Source organism: Vidua macroura, chromosome 1, assembly GCF_024509145.1.
Source record: "Vidua macroura isolate BioBank_ID:100142 chromosome 1, ASM2450914v1, whole genome shotgun sequence".
Taxonomy (NCBI): domain Eukaryota; kingdom Metazoa; phylum Chordata; class Aves; order Passeriformes; family Viduidae; genus Vidua; species Vidua macroura.
This window is the reverse complement of record NC_071571.1, coordinates 121,849,568-121,867,884: the sequence shown is the minus strand read 5'-3', so window position 1 is coordinate 121,867,884 and position 18,317 is coordinate 121,849,568. Positions and strand designations below refer to the sequence as shown.

The 18,317-nt window shown below is 43.5% G+C and overlaps 1 protein-coding gene across 1 annotated transcript in view; it reads left to right on the top strand.

Annotated features, from left to right (window-relative positions):
- The window catches only part of TRPA1 (transient receptor potential cation channel subfamily A member 1), a 31,584-nt gene extending 27,576 nt beyond the window's left edge, over positions 1 to 4,008 (top strand). Inside the window, exons 25-27 of the mRNA XM_053990924.1 lie at positions 495 to 605; positions 1,064 to 1,161; positions 2,926 to 4,008. Coding sequence (XP_053846899.1) covers positions 495 to 605; positions 1,064 to 1,161; positions 2,926 to 3,157 — 441 coding nt within the window. The 3' untranslated portion in view covers positions 3,158 to 4,008. The remainder of the gene's footprint in view (positions 1 to 494; positions 606 to 1,063; positions 1,162 to 2,925) is intronic.
- The last annotated feature ends 14,309 nt before the right edge of the window (positions 4,009 to 18,317 follow it).

The window sequence follows — 18,317 nt, the reverse complement described above, 5'->3', positions numbered from 1 at the left end:
GGTGAACATGGGATCTAATTCTGAATCTCATTTTCATTCATATGAGTCATTGCCAAGGAAGTGTACAAGCAAATGCAATTTTAAGGAATTTTTCAACCATCAGTTCAAGCAATTCTGAGTTTTTCCAAAACCAAAATCTCAAAATCAGTCACTGCAAAGCTTGAAATTGCAGTTTTCCTTTAGTAGAGAACCTATGCAGTGGAAAGAAGGTGCAGAAAAATCAAAAGGATAACAAATTCATTCTGCTGTACTAAATTCTCATTAGTAAAAAGAGTGCACATCTATGTGGAGAAATTAATTCTGCTAAGATACTCAATACTGGTATGACTGTGTAGTTTTAGTGTTTGGGCTGGACTGTTCAAATATTATGCCACTGTTTGCAGTGTGGGGTAGTACTAGTGAATTGCACATAATGGCATGATTGTTATTTTCACATATAATATGTATTTATCTTAAGACAACATATCTGATTCTAAATGCAAAACCACATTTAGGTTAATCTCCATACCAACTTAGAGAAGAAGCTGCCTTTTTGGTTCTTAAGTCGGGTGGACCAGGAATCAATCACTGTATATCCCAACAGGCCGAGATATTGTGGATTTATGGTAAGATGGTGAATATTAGATAGAAGAATTCTTACCAAAAATGGATGTGATTGACTTTGTACACACATTGCTAAGGACACTGTGTTATTAACTGACATCAAGGGAATTGTGATTAGACCTTGACTAAGGTCAGTGAAAATGATAAATCAGTTTAAGTGCAGCTGTATTCAGATAAAATTAGTGTTTGAGTACTCAGTGAACTGTAACTTTATTAAGACAAGCTACAAAAGATGTTCAGATAAAAGTAGAATTACTCCCTTTTGGCTTTTCTTCTTTTATTTGAGCTATTTTTGATAGACTGAATTTTCTTATAAAACAAATGTTTTAATATATAAGAAAATAACATCATAACAGAAAGTCTTTTCAATGTGAACACTGTATGAAGACTTACTGTTCACATATTTAATCTGTTGTAAGACTATAGGATCTATTTCAGTTTGATTCCATGTTTTGTGTAGAGTGTGTTCCAATACTGCTTTGGGTGTGAGGACTCTACCACGTATGCACAGAGCCCTGATACAACACTAGAACTGGAAGTTCTGAAGCAGAAATACAGGTATTTTTGATATTTTACAGTTATAAAAATAAATAGAACCAATATTACAAACATACTCCTTTTTTTTAAAAGTATTTTAAAACTCCATACTGTATCTAAAAAGTAAAATTCTGTGTCCCCAGCCCAAACCAGCACAGCTTTTTAATCATTAAAATAATCTGAAATAATGGGGAAGATGGATTTTCATTTTAGAATTTTTCAAATTGAGGTTTTCAAGGGTTATTCAGAACTCCCAAGCGATGTAATTCTGTTGGTTTACAAGGATACACAATCTGTTACTGACTTTCTACTGGGTAAATCAAATTCAGATTGTTTCCCCAAAAATGAATTGGTGTTGATTCCAAGCATGATTCCCAAAGCCTTGGAAGGAATTCTTTATGCTTTTTTGATTTACTTATCATACCAACATATCTATAAGAATGGTTTCAAAAAAGCTTACTATGAATGTACAACTAGAAAAATGTATTCTCACTCAGTCTCACTTTCCCCTGCACTTGTTTTCCTCCATTTTTTTCCTTTCCTTTTTTTTTTAAACCTACCAAATTTTTGTCTGCCTGCACAGATTCAGATTGAGTATTTTTTTAAATTAAAGACTCAGCAGGAGTTGAAGATCAGACTACACCCTACAGATACAGGCAAATCAGGGACTTTAGCAAGGCTTTCTTCAAATGCATACTACATCATTATATTATAAAACAGAATAAAACAGACTCTTGCTTGGTTGGGATTTTTTTCCTACAGAGATGGAAGAAAACTGTAATTTTACAAAATTATTTGCAATAGAATAACTTGTGACCTTATCATTATGGAAAGTAATTTTTATTACTCTGAAAATGTTGACTGAAAATTCTTAGTATGGTGCCAGTGTGTTTTTACCAGAGTTCAAAACAAACTTCAGTTACTACTGGAGCTAGTGTCAGTGCTGGGTGTACATTTTTTTTGCATTTTGGCTTGGGGCAGGGTTTTCTTTTGCTTTGCATTTTAATTCTTGTGATTTTCACATATTTTAAGATGTATTACCATTTCTTGTTTAAAAAAAACCAACAAAACAATGAAAAACCTAACTACATCTAAAGCCCCTCAACTGCTCTTCACAAAGAATCTTTTCAGTCACACCAGATTTCATGTTGTAATTTTGTGAGTCTAGACATTCGGAAAAGTAGATTTTCGAAACGCCTCTTTGGTAGTTTTATAAAGACAGCTTCTAGTCACATTTCCCATTTCTTTCACTGTTTCCTTAGAGATAACAGATACTGTGTCCTGTATGTGTGATGCTAACTTAGTTTAACTATTTAATTGCATCAATTGCACTTTGGATAGCACTTTGTAAAAGATCAGTAAGAGCCTCATCAGTATTTCTCATATGCTGTGAAAGTAGCTGTGAATTTCACTAAATGTTTTTGGTTGTTTTATTGCCATTGCACCTCTGGCCTTCTTCTTGCCAGACAAGGAAATGGATCAATAGGAAAAACTTTTGATACAGCAGTCAACAACTTTATTTTGAGAGTGAAGTTGCTTCTACGTTAACTACCTATTAAGTTATTTTCCACAAAAACCACAGATGTGTTCTTTAATTCTATTTCCTGTAACATGGAGAAGTTCTTCAGCTTGAAGAATTAAATGTATTCTAGAAAATAGTCTTTGTTAGCAGAAGGGTTTATTAAGTACTGTCAATTTTTGCATCTGTAATTTTAATGATTTAAATGTCCTTGGAAATCAAATGATGAAACCTGATGTGTATTTATTTGTTTGATTGCTTTTTAGGCTCAAAGATATATCAACATTGTTGGAAAAGCAACATGACCTCATTAAACTGATTATCCAAAAAATGGAGATAGTGTCAGAGGCTGAGGATGAAGACAGCAATGATTTATTTCAGCACAAATTTAGGAAAAGGCAGTTAGAGCACAAGAATAGCAAATGGGATACAGTGTTAAAAGCTGTTAAAACAAATGTGCCTAACCCAAGAACAGAAAAGAACAATAGCTTCTTCTAGACTTGGCTATGATATCATGTTGTATTATCATTTTGTTCTACTTTAGGGTCACTTCTCTTATTGTCTTTGCGTAATGTTAATGTGATACATCATGTACTCATAAAAAAAGGCCAGATCCAAAACCAGGATGCAGGTGCTCAAAACAGTATTTAAAGAGACTGGAGATGTCTACATCCAAAACTGTGATCCTAAAAGTGACTGGCTAATCAGGAAAGTGCCTAACTCAACAGAGGCCAACCTTGCTGTCCTGGCAGTTCCCAAGGCCTCGGTCTAGATCTGTTCCTGGATTTGGCCCCAGTACACTTAGGTCTGTATGTAATGACATTATTTTCTGTTACGAATATTTTTAGAATTTCTAAATTTTTAGAAATTAGATTCTAGTCATTTATTATTCAGATGTTTGGAGAGAGCCAATGGGCTTTGTATAGCTTAAAGAAAAAGTACAAAACTAATCTGACAGAGTGCGTTGGAAGTTTTGCTGAGTAGGGGCTGCAGGATCAGGCCTGAAAGGTAGGAAATGAAGGATCGTGAAGTTGTAATGTAAGGGAAGAACTAATTTCTTATCTAGATAAGTGGAAGCAGTTCACAGTGGGATCATTTGTACTAGCATGCATGTAGCAATGATAGAATGACATGTTTAATATTAGTCATTTACAACTTGCTGTTCTTATACTGCTAATGTGATTTGGGCCTTCCTGATAGCCTAAAACTGATCTTGCTACTTTAATCTGCACTTTGGTTTTATTATTCATTTACTGAATATTCAGTGCATTATGTAATATATGGTAATATATTAAATTTAGTAAACATTAATTAAAATGTGTTTAAGTACCTGAATATATTTGTTTCAAAGCCAGTGCTAATAAACTAATTATGACTATGCATGGTGGTAAGTCTCTGTGGTCTGCTTTTGAATTCAGACATTTTTTCAAGAACTTAGTATACATTAATTCTTCTCATAAAAACCAATTATGATTCCTGTTTATTTAAAAGGAAGTCACCAGGAGGTAATTCACACTGTACAGAACTTGTTCAGTCTTCAGAAAACACTGTAAGATGCACCATAAATTAATGTGACTTGTGCCTTAAAATTGCCACAGATGTTCAGTAGGCAAAATTCTTTCTCACCCAACTGCTCTATCCCAGCTTTGAGACTTTAAATCCTTGCCAGGTAAAACAGAGAAAGGAGGAGGCTGCTGGAGGAGCAGCTTTGCTCCAGAGCCAAGCCTGTTGTGACACAGTGAAACGGGAAGAGAACATGTAAGCAGAGTCAGAGCAGAAAAAGTAAAAATATGACTATTGTCTCCGAAGTTGTTGTGGCCCCTAAATGTCGGAACCCAAGGTGTCCCTCAGACACTCTTGGATGTTCTGGGCCCAGGGCAGAAGCCTCTGAGACCCTGGCAGGCGGCCAGGGACCCCTGTGGTCTTGAGCTTGACCCATGGAACAATTTACCAACCTTGCAGGAAGAACAAGAAATCACAAAAGTTTAGATATTATAATAGAAGTAGTCACAAGGTGAAAGGTAGGATTTTTGAGTGCTGTACAGGGGGGTTTTAGGCCTTGTACAGGGGGGTCTGAGGTTTGTACATGGGGGTCAGAGGTTCTAAGATGGAGGGATTTGGGCGTGCCCTGTCCTCCTTCTTTCTTCTTCCTATTCTCCATGTTCTTGGTGGTGTTGGCACTCACAGATTGGTTTAGAGTAGAAAGTCACTGTTCAACATAGGTAGTAGGCATTGGGAAAAAACTATAAACACCTAATACGTAATGTGTGATATAAAAGATGGCACCCTCCCTTCGGGGAGGAGAGAGGGGGACAGCCAGAGACGGGGACAGACAGAGACGGGGACAGAGAGAGTCAGGGACAATGTCAGGGAGTCTGTGTGCCTTGAGATAATATGCAATAAACTGCCTTGAGACCGGACGACTGAAGACTACTGAGTCTTTCTTTGAAGGCACGGGTTGGAGGAGAGACTTTACCACCATCCGGAGTCACCCCAATCCGGGGAAGACTCCGGCACCTGGCGTCCCTGGGTGGGCACTGACAAGAGACTAATTTACCAGACGACCTCCAACTTCCACCCGAGAAACAGGCACACCCCGAAGACTCCGCAGAGAGAGAGAGCGGACAGCTCCAGACGAAACATCCTGACCTTCACCAAAACAAATCATCCCAAGGACAGCCCGGAGAGGAGAAAAACCAGAAGCGCGCCTGGAATTTCTCGCCTGTGAGCTGCTGGACAGTAATCAGGATCATCTCCGGACCGACCTTGCGCTGACTCGGCTTTTGGTGAGATCGGTTGAGATTAAGAACATGGGGGGGGGATACTCCCAAGAGCAGACCCAAGTTTTGTCAGCCCTACAGGGGGTGGCATCCACACATCCTGTGGAGATGGCTCCAAAAGAGCTAAAGGCTCTGTTGTTGTGGGTGCGGTGTAATTACCCGCACACAGAGACACATCTCTTGTTCGAACCAAATTTCTGGCAAGAGATCAATAGGCATTTGCATTATCTGGCCACAAAAAGAGATAAGAATGCCGCAAAACTTTTACCTTGCGCGAGAATAATGTTAGAGTCGTTTTCACAACGCGGCAAGGGGTCTCTCGTTTTACACCAAATAGCTCAGGCTCCTGGAGGAGCACAGGGAGAATTGCCCAGCCAGCAGCATGGGGCAGCTCTCTTCACCACAGATCAAGAGGAAGCAGAATCGCTTCCCGTGGAAAAGCAAGGGGACGATTTTCCAGCACGCCCAGGATCCCCGGATTCCCACAGGTCCTCAGATTCCCCTGAGCCCCCAGAATCTCTAGGGTCCTCCGATGCAGAAACCCCTCAGTCGGTTGCAGATCAGCCGGGGATAGTTGTCACCCTCGGTGAGGGAGGAGATCGGGAATACCCCGAGTCTACACTCACAGGGGGGGGGGCTGTAGCAGCACAGGCTGGGGAAGGTGCAGATGGGAGTGTAGAACCCAGAGAGGAGGGGGAGCCGTCTCTCACAGCAGCGGCGGCGGGCAGTTTGCAACAGCCCGCGGTGCCAGGGAGAGCGGGGGGGACTGTGAGGGCAAAGGGGACCAGTGAGAAAGCGGGGGATGCGGGCGCGGCGGTCGTACGTCCCGAGGGTCCCGTGACGCGTGCCATGGCGAGAGCCCGCGCTGCCGCAGCGGCAGCCGCCCGGCAGGCACAGGGTGAAGGCTCCCAAACCACAGCAGCGGCGTTGGCCAGGCAGCAGGCTGAGACAGAGCGAAAAGCTATGGCAAATGCTCGTCTCGCGGCAGCGGCACCGCGCATGCGTGGAATGGAGAAGCGAAACCCAGAAGCCGGGGCGGGGGAGGGCACCTCGCGTGCGGCGGGCGCGACACGAGCACAGACGGGACGGAAGGGACGCGCTCGGGTTGTGGGCGTTGGCACAGAGTCAGGAGAGGCATGTCCCAGTGATGGGCAGTATGGGGTGGATATATCAGAGCCGGAGTGGGATCGGGAAGGTGGCGACGTCAGTCTCGGGGAGGATGAGAGCGCTCCCGAGATCGCGGCTGCGCCGGAAAGAGCAAGGAGGCGCGACCAGGGTCGGGGCGGGAGCGTCCACACCCCCGTGGTGACACAGGCAGAGATGGGGCGTGTCCAGGGTGCAAACGTTTGCCAGGGCACCGCCTCCACACCGTTCCCACGGCAATCGACTCATGCGCACTCAGCCTGTGCCCACAGCCAATCCCAGCCAGTCTCAGACATTGTAAAGCTGAAACAGTTGATACAGCGAGAGTCGACATCCCAGACTGCGGGATTTGCAAGTGTAAATCAATTGTTACAAGAATTGCACAGGGATTTATCAGAGATACAGATAGGGGAACAAACGTCCGAGTCTTTTGCAGTGCCGACCTCAGCCGGTCAGACGACAGCGCCACCCAGTGGCGGGACCGCAATATTGCAGGAGGTTTTGCCGGAGCCGGTTGCCCAAGCCATCGCGCCACCCAGTGGTGGGTCTGTAACATTGCAACACTTTTTTCCAGTTTTATATAAGAAGAAGTCTAGGGCGAGGAAGACTACACCTGCACGACAGCGGGAACCTCCGCTGATTCCAGAACGACATGAGACTCAGGACACTCCTGCTGAGGCGCAGCAACGGGATGATACTGTATGTATTACTGCTTCGGAGGGTGTCCCAGTCTGGACAATTCCAACATCAAGGTCTGCTGATTCCTCACGTCAGGGAGAGTCAATTATAATATCAAAAGGAGTTGTTGAGTTTCTTTTACAGTATCTGACCACAGCCTTGGAGGCACATTCAGAGCTGCTGACTCATCTTTCGAAAATTTCTCAAACAATACAGGGCAGCCATGTGTTTTCCTCTGCAGCAGACGTTCCATTCTCATCCGCAAGCACCCAGCCCTCAGCCTTGCAGATGCCACAGATGTCGGTGAGTTCTGCTGCACCAAAGCCTCAATCACAACAAATAACTCCACTCTACAGGCAAGTACCCACAAAATTTCCAGCTTTACCGAACGCAAAGCTAGACTGGCAGGACATTCGAGCAGAATTAGAAAAGGAAAAAGGTTTATTGCAGGGCTCGGGAAACATCATGATGCCAGTGAGCTATGATGCTCAGGGACAAAACCCAAGGTGGGAACGCCTGGATCGTGATGCGATCAAAGACTTAGCCAAAGCCATCCGAGACAACGGGTTGTCATCACCGTACTTCAAACAAATGTTGAAGAGCATTTTTGGTATGTATGATTTAACACCCTATGATCTTAAATATCTTGCAACATCAGTTCTTACAGACACCCAGGCTCTTGGATGGCAAAAGGCATGGAGGAGATCCCTGGAGGAGCTGAGAGCCAGATACCAGGGCGGACCAAACGCGAACCTCACCATGGTGCAGCTTGCTGGTGATCCTCCCGAAGACGACCCGATTCAACAAGCGGTGAGGCTCCCACGGAACGTGCTCAGCGACATCAAGGAGGCGGCACGGAGAGCAATCCTACAGATTGCTCCGGCGGGAGTCCAGGACAGCATCTACACGGAGATCAAGCAGGGTCCTTCGGAGCCATTCTCCTCATTTGTGGATCGTCTTTCCCAAGCAGTGGAACGACAAGTAGTCGAAGAGGGGGCGAAACCACATTTGATCAAAAGCCTTGCGTTTTCCAATGCCAACCCGGAGTGCAGGCGGATCATCAGCCTGATGCCACATCAGGCCACCTTGGCAGACATAATAGAGGCATGCAGCAAGGTGGGGACACCACAGCATGTGGCATCCATCGTGAAAGAAGAGTTAGGAGAGCAGATTAAGAAGAGTGTCAAGGAGGTTCTTGCAAATTACACAAAGAACAGTGACAACACAGGGAGGCGATGTTTTGGATGTGGGGCACAAGGACATATTAAAAAGAATTGCCCACAATTTGCAAAATTCAATAAACCATCAGATCTTTGTCCCCGATGCAGGAGAGGAAGGCATCTTGTGAGTGAATGCCATTCGCAGACAGATGTGGATGGAAGACCTCTACCGCATTCGGGAAACGGGAAAAAGAGCGCGAATCATCGCCAGCGCGCTCCGACACAAATCATGGCGGTGACGCAAAACCAGCAGGAGCAACCCTCGGAGAAGAACAAGCAGAAAAGGGGGGAGGCAGGTGCAACACCTTATATGCGGTTGAACAAAGCTCTGTATGTGTTGAATTTTTTAAATGGCTCTTCCTCAGAGCCCACTCCACCAATTATCAGGCACTTCACGAACAACACGCAAGCAAAGCTAAGGGAAAATCCTTTAGTTCTGATCCGAAACCCAGAGACAGGACAAATCGAAGGCCCATTCACATTAATCACTTGGGGCAAGGGTTTCGCTTGTGTCTCCACAGGGCGAGGGCTGAAGTGGGTGTCAGCAAGGCACGTGAAACCTTACCGGGTGCAGACGCAAGCGGACGCAGATCCAAGAAGCAAAGACACAGGCACGCAAACGAAGGCAGACAACGGCGCTGCAAACATCTCATCAGACAACGATTGACAACTCAGAGACTTGGGGTTCTTCTTGGGACTCGAGTGTCATTCGGGTGTTGCTGCACTGCAAGGTTTCTCGCAGAGAGTGAGGACATGGGCATGGGGTTCAGACAGATAGTGTTCATGTGCTTCATTCTTTTGCCTGTTGCCATGAGCAATAGGGCACATTTTCCCATGAGACAGCCAAAGGGAAATGTGTGGGAAACTTTGGCAAAGGCAGCAGGTCTGGACAGCATTTGTCTGACTCATTCAAGGCCAGGGAAACCATTCTCGACATGTTTGGTAAGTGTGCCAGTGAAGGAATGGCCGATCCCAAAGAACATCCCTCCAAAGGTTCTGAAATCTTTTTCGGATCCTATGAAAGGATGGCATGTCTGGACACAGTTCCTTCCTGTGGCTCATTTCGAACCCCAGGAATTGGACATCTTTGGGTCAACAAGAATGAAATTTTGCATCATATTCAACCCATCGGGAGTGACAGAGACAGATAACCACACGATAGATGTCACTCCAAACCAGCTCTTTTACAGAAATGCATCATCCTGGTGCAATTACACCAAGATGATGAGCAAACTATCCCTCCAGAATCCAGCCGTTTTACCAAAAGGAATTTTCTTGATTTGTGGGGACAGAATTTGGCCTGCTATCCCTGCAAAAATCAGGGGCAGTCCATGCAGCATTGGAGAACTCTCATTGATAACACCCAATTTGAAAATTTTGAGGGAACAGTCACACAGGAAAATAAGATCCATTGAACGATATGGCCCAAATTGTGATGATGAGGTTTATACCTGGAACAAGGCTCGGAGAATTGCAGTAGCAATTTTCTCACCCCAAGCAGCATCGGGGGTGGCCTTGACACAATTGGACCACATAGCGTGTTGGTTGAGCAAACACACTCGTGCCATTTCCTCTGCACTGAGCGACATGTTAACAGATATCGACAGTACGAGACAAGCAACACTTCAGAACAGGGCGGCAATTGATTATTTGCTGCTATCACACGGACATGGGTGTGAAGAATTTGAGGGAATGTGCTGCATGAACTTGTCTGATCATTCGAAATCTATCCATGAAAACATAAAACAAATGCAAAATAGCATCAACAAATTGCAAAAGGTTACAGGATCATGGTGGGATGACTTCATCAACCTTTTTAGTCTCTCACCATTGTGGAGGGAGCTTTTGAAGATAGCATTTTATATTCTTACAGGGTTTCTAGTTCTCCTGCTTGTTCTGCCGTGCATTTTTCTATGCACTCGGCGGGTCATGGACAAAGTGGCAAGACAGGTCTTCTTGGTGCAAACAGGAGGGGGAGATGTCGGAACCCAAGGTGTCCCTCAGACACTCTTGGATGTTCTGGGCCCAGGGCAGAAGCCTCTGAGACCCTGGCAGGCGGCCAGGGACCCCTGTGGTCTTGAGCTTGACCCATGGAACAATTTACCAACCTTGCAGGAAGAACAAGAAATCACAAAAGTTTAGATATTATAATAGAAGTAGTCACAAGGTGAAAGGTAGGATTTTTGAGTGCTGTACAGGGGGGTTTTAGGCCTTGTACAGGGGGGTCTGAGGTTTGTACATGGGGGTCAGAGGTTCTAAGATGGAGGGATTTGGGCGTGCCCTGTCCTCCTTCTTTCTTCTTCCTATTCTCCATGTTCTTGGTGGTGTTGGCACTCACAGATTGGTTTAGAGTAGAAAGTCACTGTTCAACATAGGTAGTAGGCATTGGGAAAAAACTATAAACACCTAATACGTAATGTGTGATATAAAAGATGGCACCCTCCCTTCGAGGAGGAGAGAGGGGGACAGCCAGAGACGGGGACAGCCAGAGACGGGGACAGACAGAGTCAGGGACAATGTCAGGGAGTCTGTGTGCCTTGAGATAATATGCAATAAACTGCCTTGAGACCGGACGACTGAAGACTACTGAGTCTTTCTTTGAAGGCACGGGTTGGAGGAGAGACTTTACCACCATCCGGAGTCACCCAAATCCGGGGAAGACTCCGGCACCTAAAGTCAGATCTGTTCCTGTGAATAAACTGTTCAGGTTTTCTGCACTGCTGTACATCTGTAGCTCCCTCTATCAGTAGAAAGAATGGCCAAGTTCTCAGATAGGGCCAAACTTGAAAAATGTAATAGTAATTTTAAATTCCTGGCAGTCTGTGCCATTAACACTAGATGGCAGTGAGTGATAGCATTTTGGGGTAAGTAAATGGGCCCTAAATGCACTGGTTTGAGTGAAGAACAGTAGTATGGTTACAGCAGGAACAAAGCAGTCAGCACTCATAGTTTTAAAGTCTAAGCCTTTCAAGCCTCTTTAAACAGACCTCTGAGACCTTTATATACAGCTGCCTCTCAGCTTTCCTGAGTGTTCACAATTTCAGAAAAATTTTCCTTTCCAATTTTATATCAAAAGAAAGAAAGAAGTTATTTTATAATTAGCAAATATTACAACATTGAATTAACTACTTAGCTTTCTATGGAAAATCAGACTAATATTATTTGTCATGTGGTAGAACTATCTAATAGAGCCTAAGTACAAGACATGTAGAGTTTAAGAAGAAGTACAAGTACAACTGGAATATGAATCATGATTAAAAATTTGTGTAGACTGAGCAATCTCTAGAAGCAATCCTGTTAGATTCACTATGGCTGGAAAAGACCTCTAAGTAAAGTAAAAGACTATTGAGTACAACTATTAACTTTACACTGCCAGGTCCACCACTCAACCATGTCTCTAAGCACCATATCTGCATGTTTTCTTAACTCTTCCACAGACAGTGATTTCATTTTCCTGGGCAGCCTGTTCCAATGCTTGACCAACCTTTCAGTGAAGGAATTTTTCCTAATATCCAAGGTAAACCTGCTCTGGTTCAGCTTAAGCCAATTCCTCTTGTCCAATTGCTTGCTACATAGGAGAAGAGAGCAACCTTCACCTGTCTCAATGTGTTACATGTTAAATACAGCTAAATATATGTTAACCAGAAATGTCACAATGAGAATTTTTGAATTCACAATTAGGAATTGATATTCAATGGAAACGTATCTGCTGGGTATGAATATAGAATCTGCAAACTGTGATGGGTGTGTATCTGTATCCAATACTCACCCACTTCCCCTCAGTCTGTATGGAAGTAACACATTTTCAGTTGGGGTACTGGCAGTTCTGTAGGCACACATAGTCACCATTTGTCTCTTTCAGGACTGTATATCAAATATTGCTGATAGTGAGGGTAAATATTCCATTTAATTTCCTGCTGCTCATCAGTGCTGTCACTGTTTTCTCCTCAAGATGAATGGCAGTATGGTTCAGGCAATGGCACCTTCTCCTCCCACAAAAACCAGATCATTCCCATAAGCTCCTGTTGGGAAGACTGATTTGTGCCTCATCTATGTGACACATAAGGTCACAATTTGAGACAAGAAATGACATTTCTGTGTGAGTTGGTAGTCTGAAACAAGATGTCAATCCTTTGCTGAAACCAAAGATCCAGTTGCCTGCCTTTCTAACATCAGACTCTTGCTGATAAGAATGGACTAGCAAAATACTTTGCCCATGTAAATTAAAATTAGCTAGAGCAATAAAATACATCCTTAGCAGAAAATCTGAAGTGCCCAGATTTGAAGTGGCTTAGAGTGAGACTCTTTTCAGTACACAGGAAATAGCTTCCTTCAAGCTGTCTAATGTGCATATTGGTGTTCTCCATGATATGCTGCTGGAAGAAAGACTAAGCCACTCTGTAAGTAAGTCTCCAGCATTTTTTGACTCACATTTTTTCTTCAAAGAAATAGTCTTGCATTCTCCTTGTTATGTTCTATAAAGCCATTTAGCTGTCTGCAACACACTGAAAATGTGGCTTTGTGAAACATTTCACAACAAAATTCTGTATGAAAAATTGTGTTATAGAGGATTGGTAGGGGAGAACATCCCCACTCCCCAAAATCAGCCAGGAATTATTTCAAGCCCTTGAGGGCTATGCATATTAAGAAAGAAGAGGAATCTATATGAACAAAGTGGTGGTCCTTCTCACTAGTTAGATTTTTTGTTCTGTAAGATCAAATACCCATAAGCAGAGCATGTAACAAGAGAAAGAAAATATGAGAAAATATCCTTAATCTGTAGAGGAGGACCCAAGAGAAGAAGCCAGAGGCAGATTTTCCCTTAGGTTAATGGCCTTTTACCCTGCCCTGTAGGTGTAAGGCATCACTTAGGCTACAACATGGTATGCATCAGTTGTAAGCTCTCTTTACATTAACTGTCGGACAAGAAGTCTCACTGTAGGCAGGAATTAGGCCTATGTAATGAACAGACAGAGTATAGGAGTGCAGCAAACCTCACCCTAGAGTGACAGTCAGCAGGAGAGTTTTTTGAGCTTTCTCTTTTAAATGTTTGAGAAAATACAAAGAATGACACAGGAGCTGAGAAAATCTCTGATACCAAAAGTAAGATCAATGCTTTAAAGGCAGCATTTTCTGAGCAGTAAAAGATACTTGTTTTTTTATTTAGAAGGACCATCTTGCAGTGCCTGTGTCAGTATGGATTTACACCTTGGCACCAACCAAGGTGTAAATCCTTACTGACACAGGCACTGCAAGAGAGATTCACGTGAGCCAGGGCAGGGGCTGGTCCATGAACAGGCCACTCAGGCACATCTGAACCTCTTAGGTAAAGATATTTGCATCCTTATAGAAATGCACCAAGACAATTTCACAGTGATCAGGAGAGATGCTTCAGATGCTTGAATGCATCAGTGTTGTAGAGATTAAGTGTATCCAGCAGAAACCAGGACGCTCAGGCAGGGGAAAATCTCAGCAATGGTAAGATTTGGTTTAGAAGGCAAGACAGGAAGTAATGAAAGTGATAAGAAGTGATGCATTTTATGTTGCTTCATAATTGGGAATCACAGCTTAAAAAGCAGAGCAAAGTTTAAAGCTATTCATTTCAGAAATTGTTAGTACTGTTAGTATTTATTTATCCAGAGAGGTGACTGCTATCTAAAAATTGACAAGCAGCAGGGAACAGGACTGTGAAAAACAGAAGGATCAAACAGACTAGTAACTTGGAGTAAATAATAAAGGGAAAGGAACTCGGACTAACATTGACATTAGTGATCACATTAAAGAGGACAGAAAGCCCCAAGGTACCACTGGCCCATCTGAGTACAACAGTGCTGCTCACAGCAATGTCAAATTCAGCTGCATTCAGGCACATGGAATCAAGGATAGGGAGAGTTAAGAACATTTAAACTTTTAAAAGCAGAAAGTGTGCTTCTCAATTCAGTCCTGATGATAATCCCTGGAGCTGGCAATGTCCATGGGAATGATTTAGCAAGGCAGCATGGAAGTGATGCTGTGAGAGATAGCCATAATGTACCTTGGAGTGATTTCTCGTTGCCTCAGCTGACTCACTTCCTGCAGATTCAGATTTTAACTTTTCTTGGCTTATCTGCCTAGTTTGTGAGATAATTACAATTGTGTTAAATGGCTGGAAGCAATCACTGTTTGATGCTGCCACTGGCAATGTGACTCCCACCCCAGGTAGAGCAGTCCATGGGCAGAGGGACGCTGCTCCCCTAAGCTGTGTGGAACAGGCTGGAGTCTGGCACTCCAAAGACCACCTGAGAGAGACATCTCCCCTTGTTGGATTTTAGTTATGGTGGTGTCAATATGCAGCAAAAGGAAAGGTGACAGCTTGAATCTCAGATGGCTCTAGTGAGTCTGTAGGGTGCTCTGAATATGCTTACCTCATTTAGTTTTGAGGAGATGGATGATTAGTGTTTCAAATCTGTAGCTGGTCTAAGTTTGGGCCCTGACTATTTCTCCCTCAAGAAAATTGGCTGATAGCCTTGTGAAATGTTTTGTGGACAAGTTTCACACACAAAGGAAAAGTTAGGGAGTCTACATCATCTCAGCCTTTAACCTTAACCTGAAAAGCTTTTATAATTAATGGAGCTGGACTGATTTAATTTCATTAGATTTTATTCCCTTGTAAAACTTTTCTCTTTGAGTATATAAAAGGAGCTCCTTTGTCATTTCATGTTTCTTCATAAGTATGTAAAACTAGCCAAAAGATTTCGCTATTCTCTTCATTCCTTCATCTGACTCAAATAAATGATATTTTGCTTTGAAAAGTTCTCTGATATTTTGTAACATAAGCAAATGAGTACTGGGGATAAAAAAAATACACGCAACAATTATGTCAGATGAACCAGAGGCAGACAACCACAATCAGGAGCGTGCACATTTACCCTCCCACCCACCAGACAAGTGGGGTCTTGTGGAAGGATAGAGGGGCAAAAGTGAGGATGGTACAACCACAAAAAACATTTGGAGAAGTAAAAGTGTTTCCTGCATAAACTTCTCACAGGAATGTAAGGCAGAAATATGCATTTCTAAACACTGTAAAAGGAGCTTAGAAAGTGAAGGTGGCTGCTGAAATCCACATCTGCTGTCTCCAAGACACAACATCCGCTGTGGCCTGAAGCTGGGAAGTCTCCCCTGACTTGGGAGATTATCCTAATTGCTGATTCACAGCAGCTGAGGTGGATCTGTGATGTCTCCTTTGCCTGTGTAGTCGATGTTGTCACACAGAGAGGTCAGACACAGGTGGCACAGAGAATGCCACATCTGAGTCCCTCTTCCTGGCCATGGCACAGCTGAGGCACACCCTGAGGTGCACAATCTCACTTTCTCCAGAAAGCATGAGCAAATGAACACGCACTGTAAAAATAGCTGTTTCCTTAATTGTGAAATGTATAGATATGAACAGAGAGGCTGAGAAAAAAACAATGTGGAATAGTGAGTGTCAGATGAGGAGGAGGAGGAACTGCAAATAAAAAGCATATCTGACCCAAGCAGGGGTCTGCAGGCAATTATGGCAGATCTTAAAGGAGGGGAGAAAATGTGTAGCCATGTGTTGACACTGGCTCAGAGGTCACCTGGGACCTCTGGGTTTGGGACAGCAAAGTCACCAGTGCTATTAAAGCTTCTTAATTTTCACTGGTGAAAGAAAAGGCAAGGCATGCTGGGGGAATTAAGGATGGAGCCAAGAGTCCACAAGGGCTGTGAGTCACAAGGGAGGTTTTTCAGTTTTCCAGAAGAGATTAAAAAGCATCGTCCACTTATCTGAATAAACACAACAATGCGCCAATTATTCCTGAGGAACTCATAAAACATGTATTAATGACTCTAGAGTGAAACAATGGAATCCTAGCTCCAGCATGCATATTTTCTGATGTAAAAGACTGCTCTTTTAGGTCTAAAATCCTAACCTACAAAATAGCCTTTAAATAAAGACTGAATAATCAATAAAGTGCTTACTGTTGAATTTTGAAACAAAGCAATAATACCTATCTAGGACTTTTTTTCCTCCTAGACTTTAAGAAAAGTTAAAACCTCTAATAATAGAGGCTGAAGAAAGGAAAAATTAACATCACAGAATCACAGAATGGCTGGTGTAGGAAGGTGCCTCTGGAGATCATCCAGCCCAACCCTCCCTGCTAAAATAGGTTCACCTGGAGCAGGTTGCACATAATCTCATCCAGACAGCTTTTGAATATCTCCAGAGAAGGAGACCCCACAATCTCTTGATAGCCTGTTCCAGTGCTCTTTCACTCTCAGAAGAACAAAGGTTTTCTTCATACTGAGAGAGAACTTTCCTAGATTTTAGTTTGGGCTTGTCCTGGCCCCTTGTCCTGGCCCTGGGCACCAGAGAAGAGTCTGGCCATTAAGGTAAATATTTGTATGCATTGTATGCCCCTCTCAGTCTTCTTTCTCCAGGCTAAACTGGATCAGCTCCCTCAGCCTGTCTCATGAGAGATGTTCCAGTCCCCTAATCATCTTTGTAACTCTCTGCTAAACCTTGTCTGGTAGTGTCTTGTCTTTCTTGTACTGAGGAGCCCAGAGCTGGACACAGTAACCCAGATGCAGCCTGCATATCACACCAGTGTGATGGGACTTGAGCCCTCACCCAGCACAGGCAACCTGCTCTGAGCCCTGTTCCATGCCTTCCAGGTCCATCTGTTTACCTGTAAGCCATCAGAGTGCAACATGCAGCTGGTCTGCTGCTTTACTCAAATGGAACTGAGAGCCTTAGGTAGTTTACTTCAGATACCCCATTTTTTATTTGTAAGAGGTAGTTTTTGCAGTGAGTCTTCCCTACTTTAGTGCCACATTTACCCTTTACATTGCCTAGGAATTTAGGAAATGCTTGAAGGTCCTTCTGATTGCAGGTTGCAATCCTGGTTCCTGCCAGAGGACACACACTGGTGCTTGCATCTTAGTTAAGGTATGGCATTCCCAGCCTGAAAAACTTTAGAAATGCTGGAGAACATGCAAACCTTCCAGCAAACTATCCCAGATTTCAGAGCTTGTGTAGGATGTCTGAATACATCCAGAGGAGAACTACCACTGACATTTTGCCCTGTGCTACACAATCCCAGACCAAGACCATTCTAATATGAAGGAGTAGCAAACCTGTACTTCTGTCAAAGCATAACCAGAGTATGTGGTCCCTTGCTGCTCAAAATGCATCAAGCTGCTGTTCACTGCCACACCTCCATGCTAGCACAGCTCTTGCCTCTTGGCTTCTATCAGCAGAATCAGGTCAGCCAGTGCAAGCAAGTCACAGGGATGTGAAACACAATCACCAGGCACCCCCCAGACTTCCCATCTCCATTTGTGGGGTGCACTTAACAACTAGCAGCGAGGAAAACCAAACAGGTGCTGCAGTGCGAGTTATATATTCCAGGACAAAAATAACCTCCCAGAGCTGTGGTGGCCCCAGTGGCCACCCTAAGCAATTAGAATCTTCTAATCTTCCGTAGAAACTGAGCTTCTGCCATTTGGTTTTCATTGGTTCAGTGGCCTGCACTCTTCCTGCAATGCAGCCTCTGAATGTTTATATGTATTACTGTGGTAATGTCATAAAAATAAGAAGATATTTTTCCAGATCACCTTCTATACCAAAACCAGCAAGGCAAGGCAGGGTAGTGACTGGCAAGACATGTAGCAGGTGTCACAAGTACTGTAATGTGTGTGGTCTTTTCCAAACTGAGGCCATGTGATGTTTTCTGAGAGGCTTTCAGGGTTGCAGAGCCTCATGGATGTCCTTTCTGTAATGCCACAACTTGCCAGCATTTGTAACACAGCTTGCAGCTGTGGAAGTGGAGGGATGGT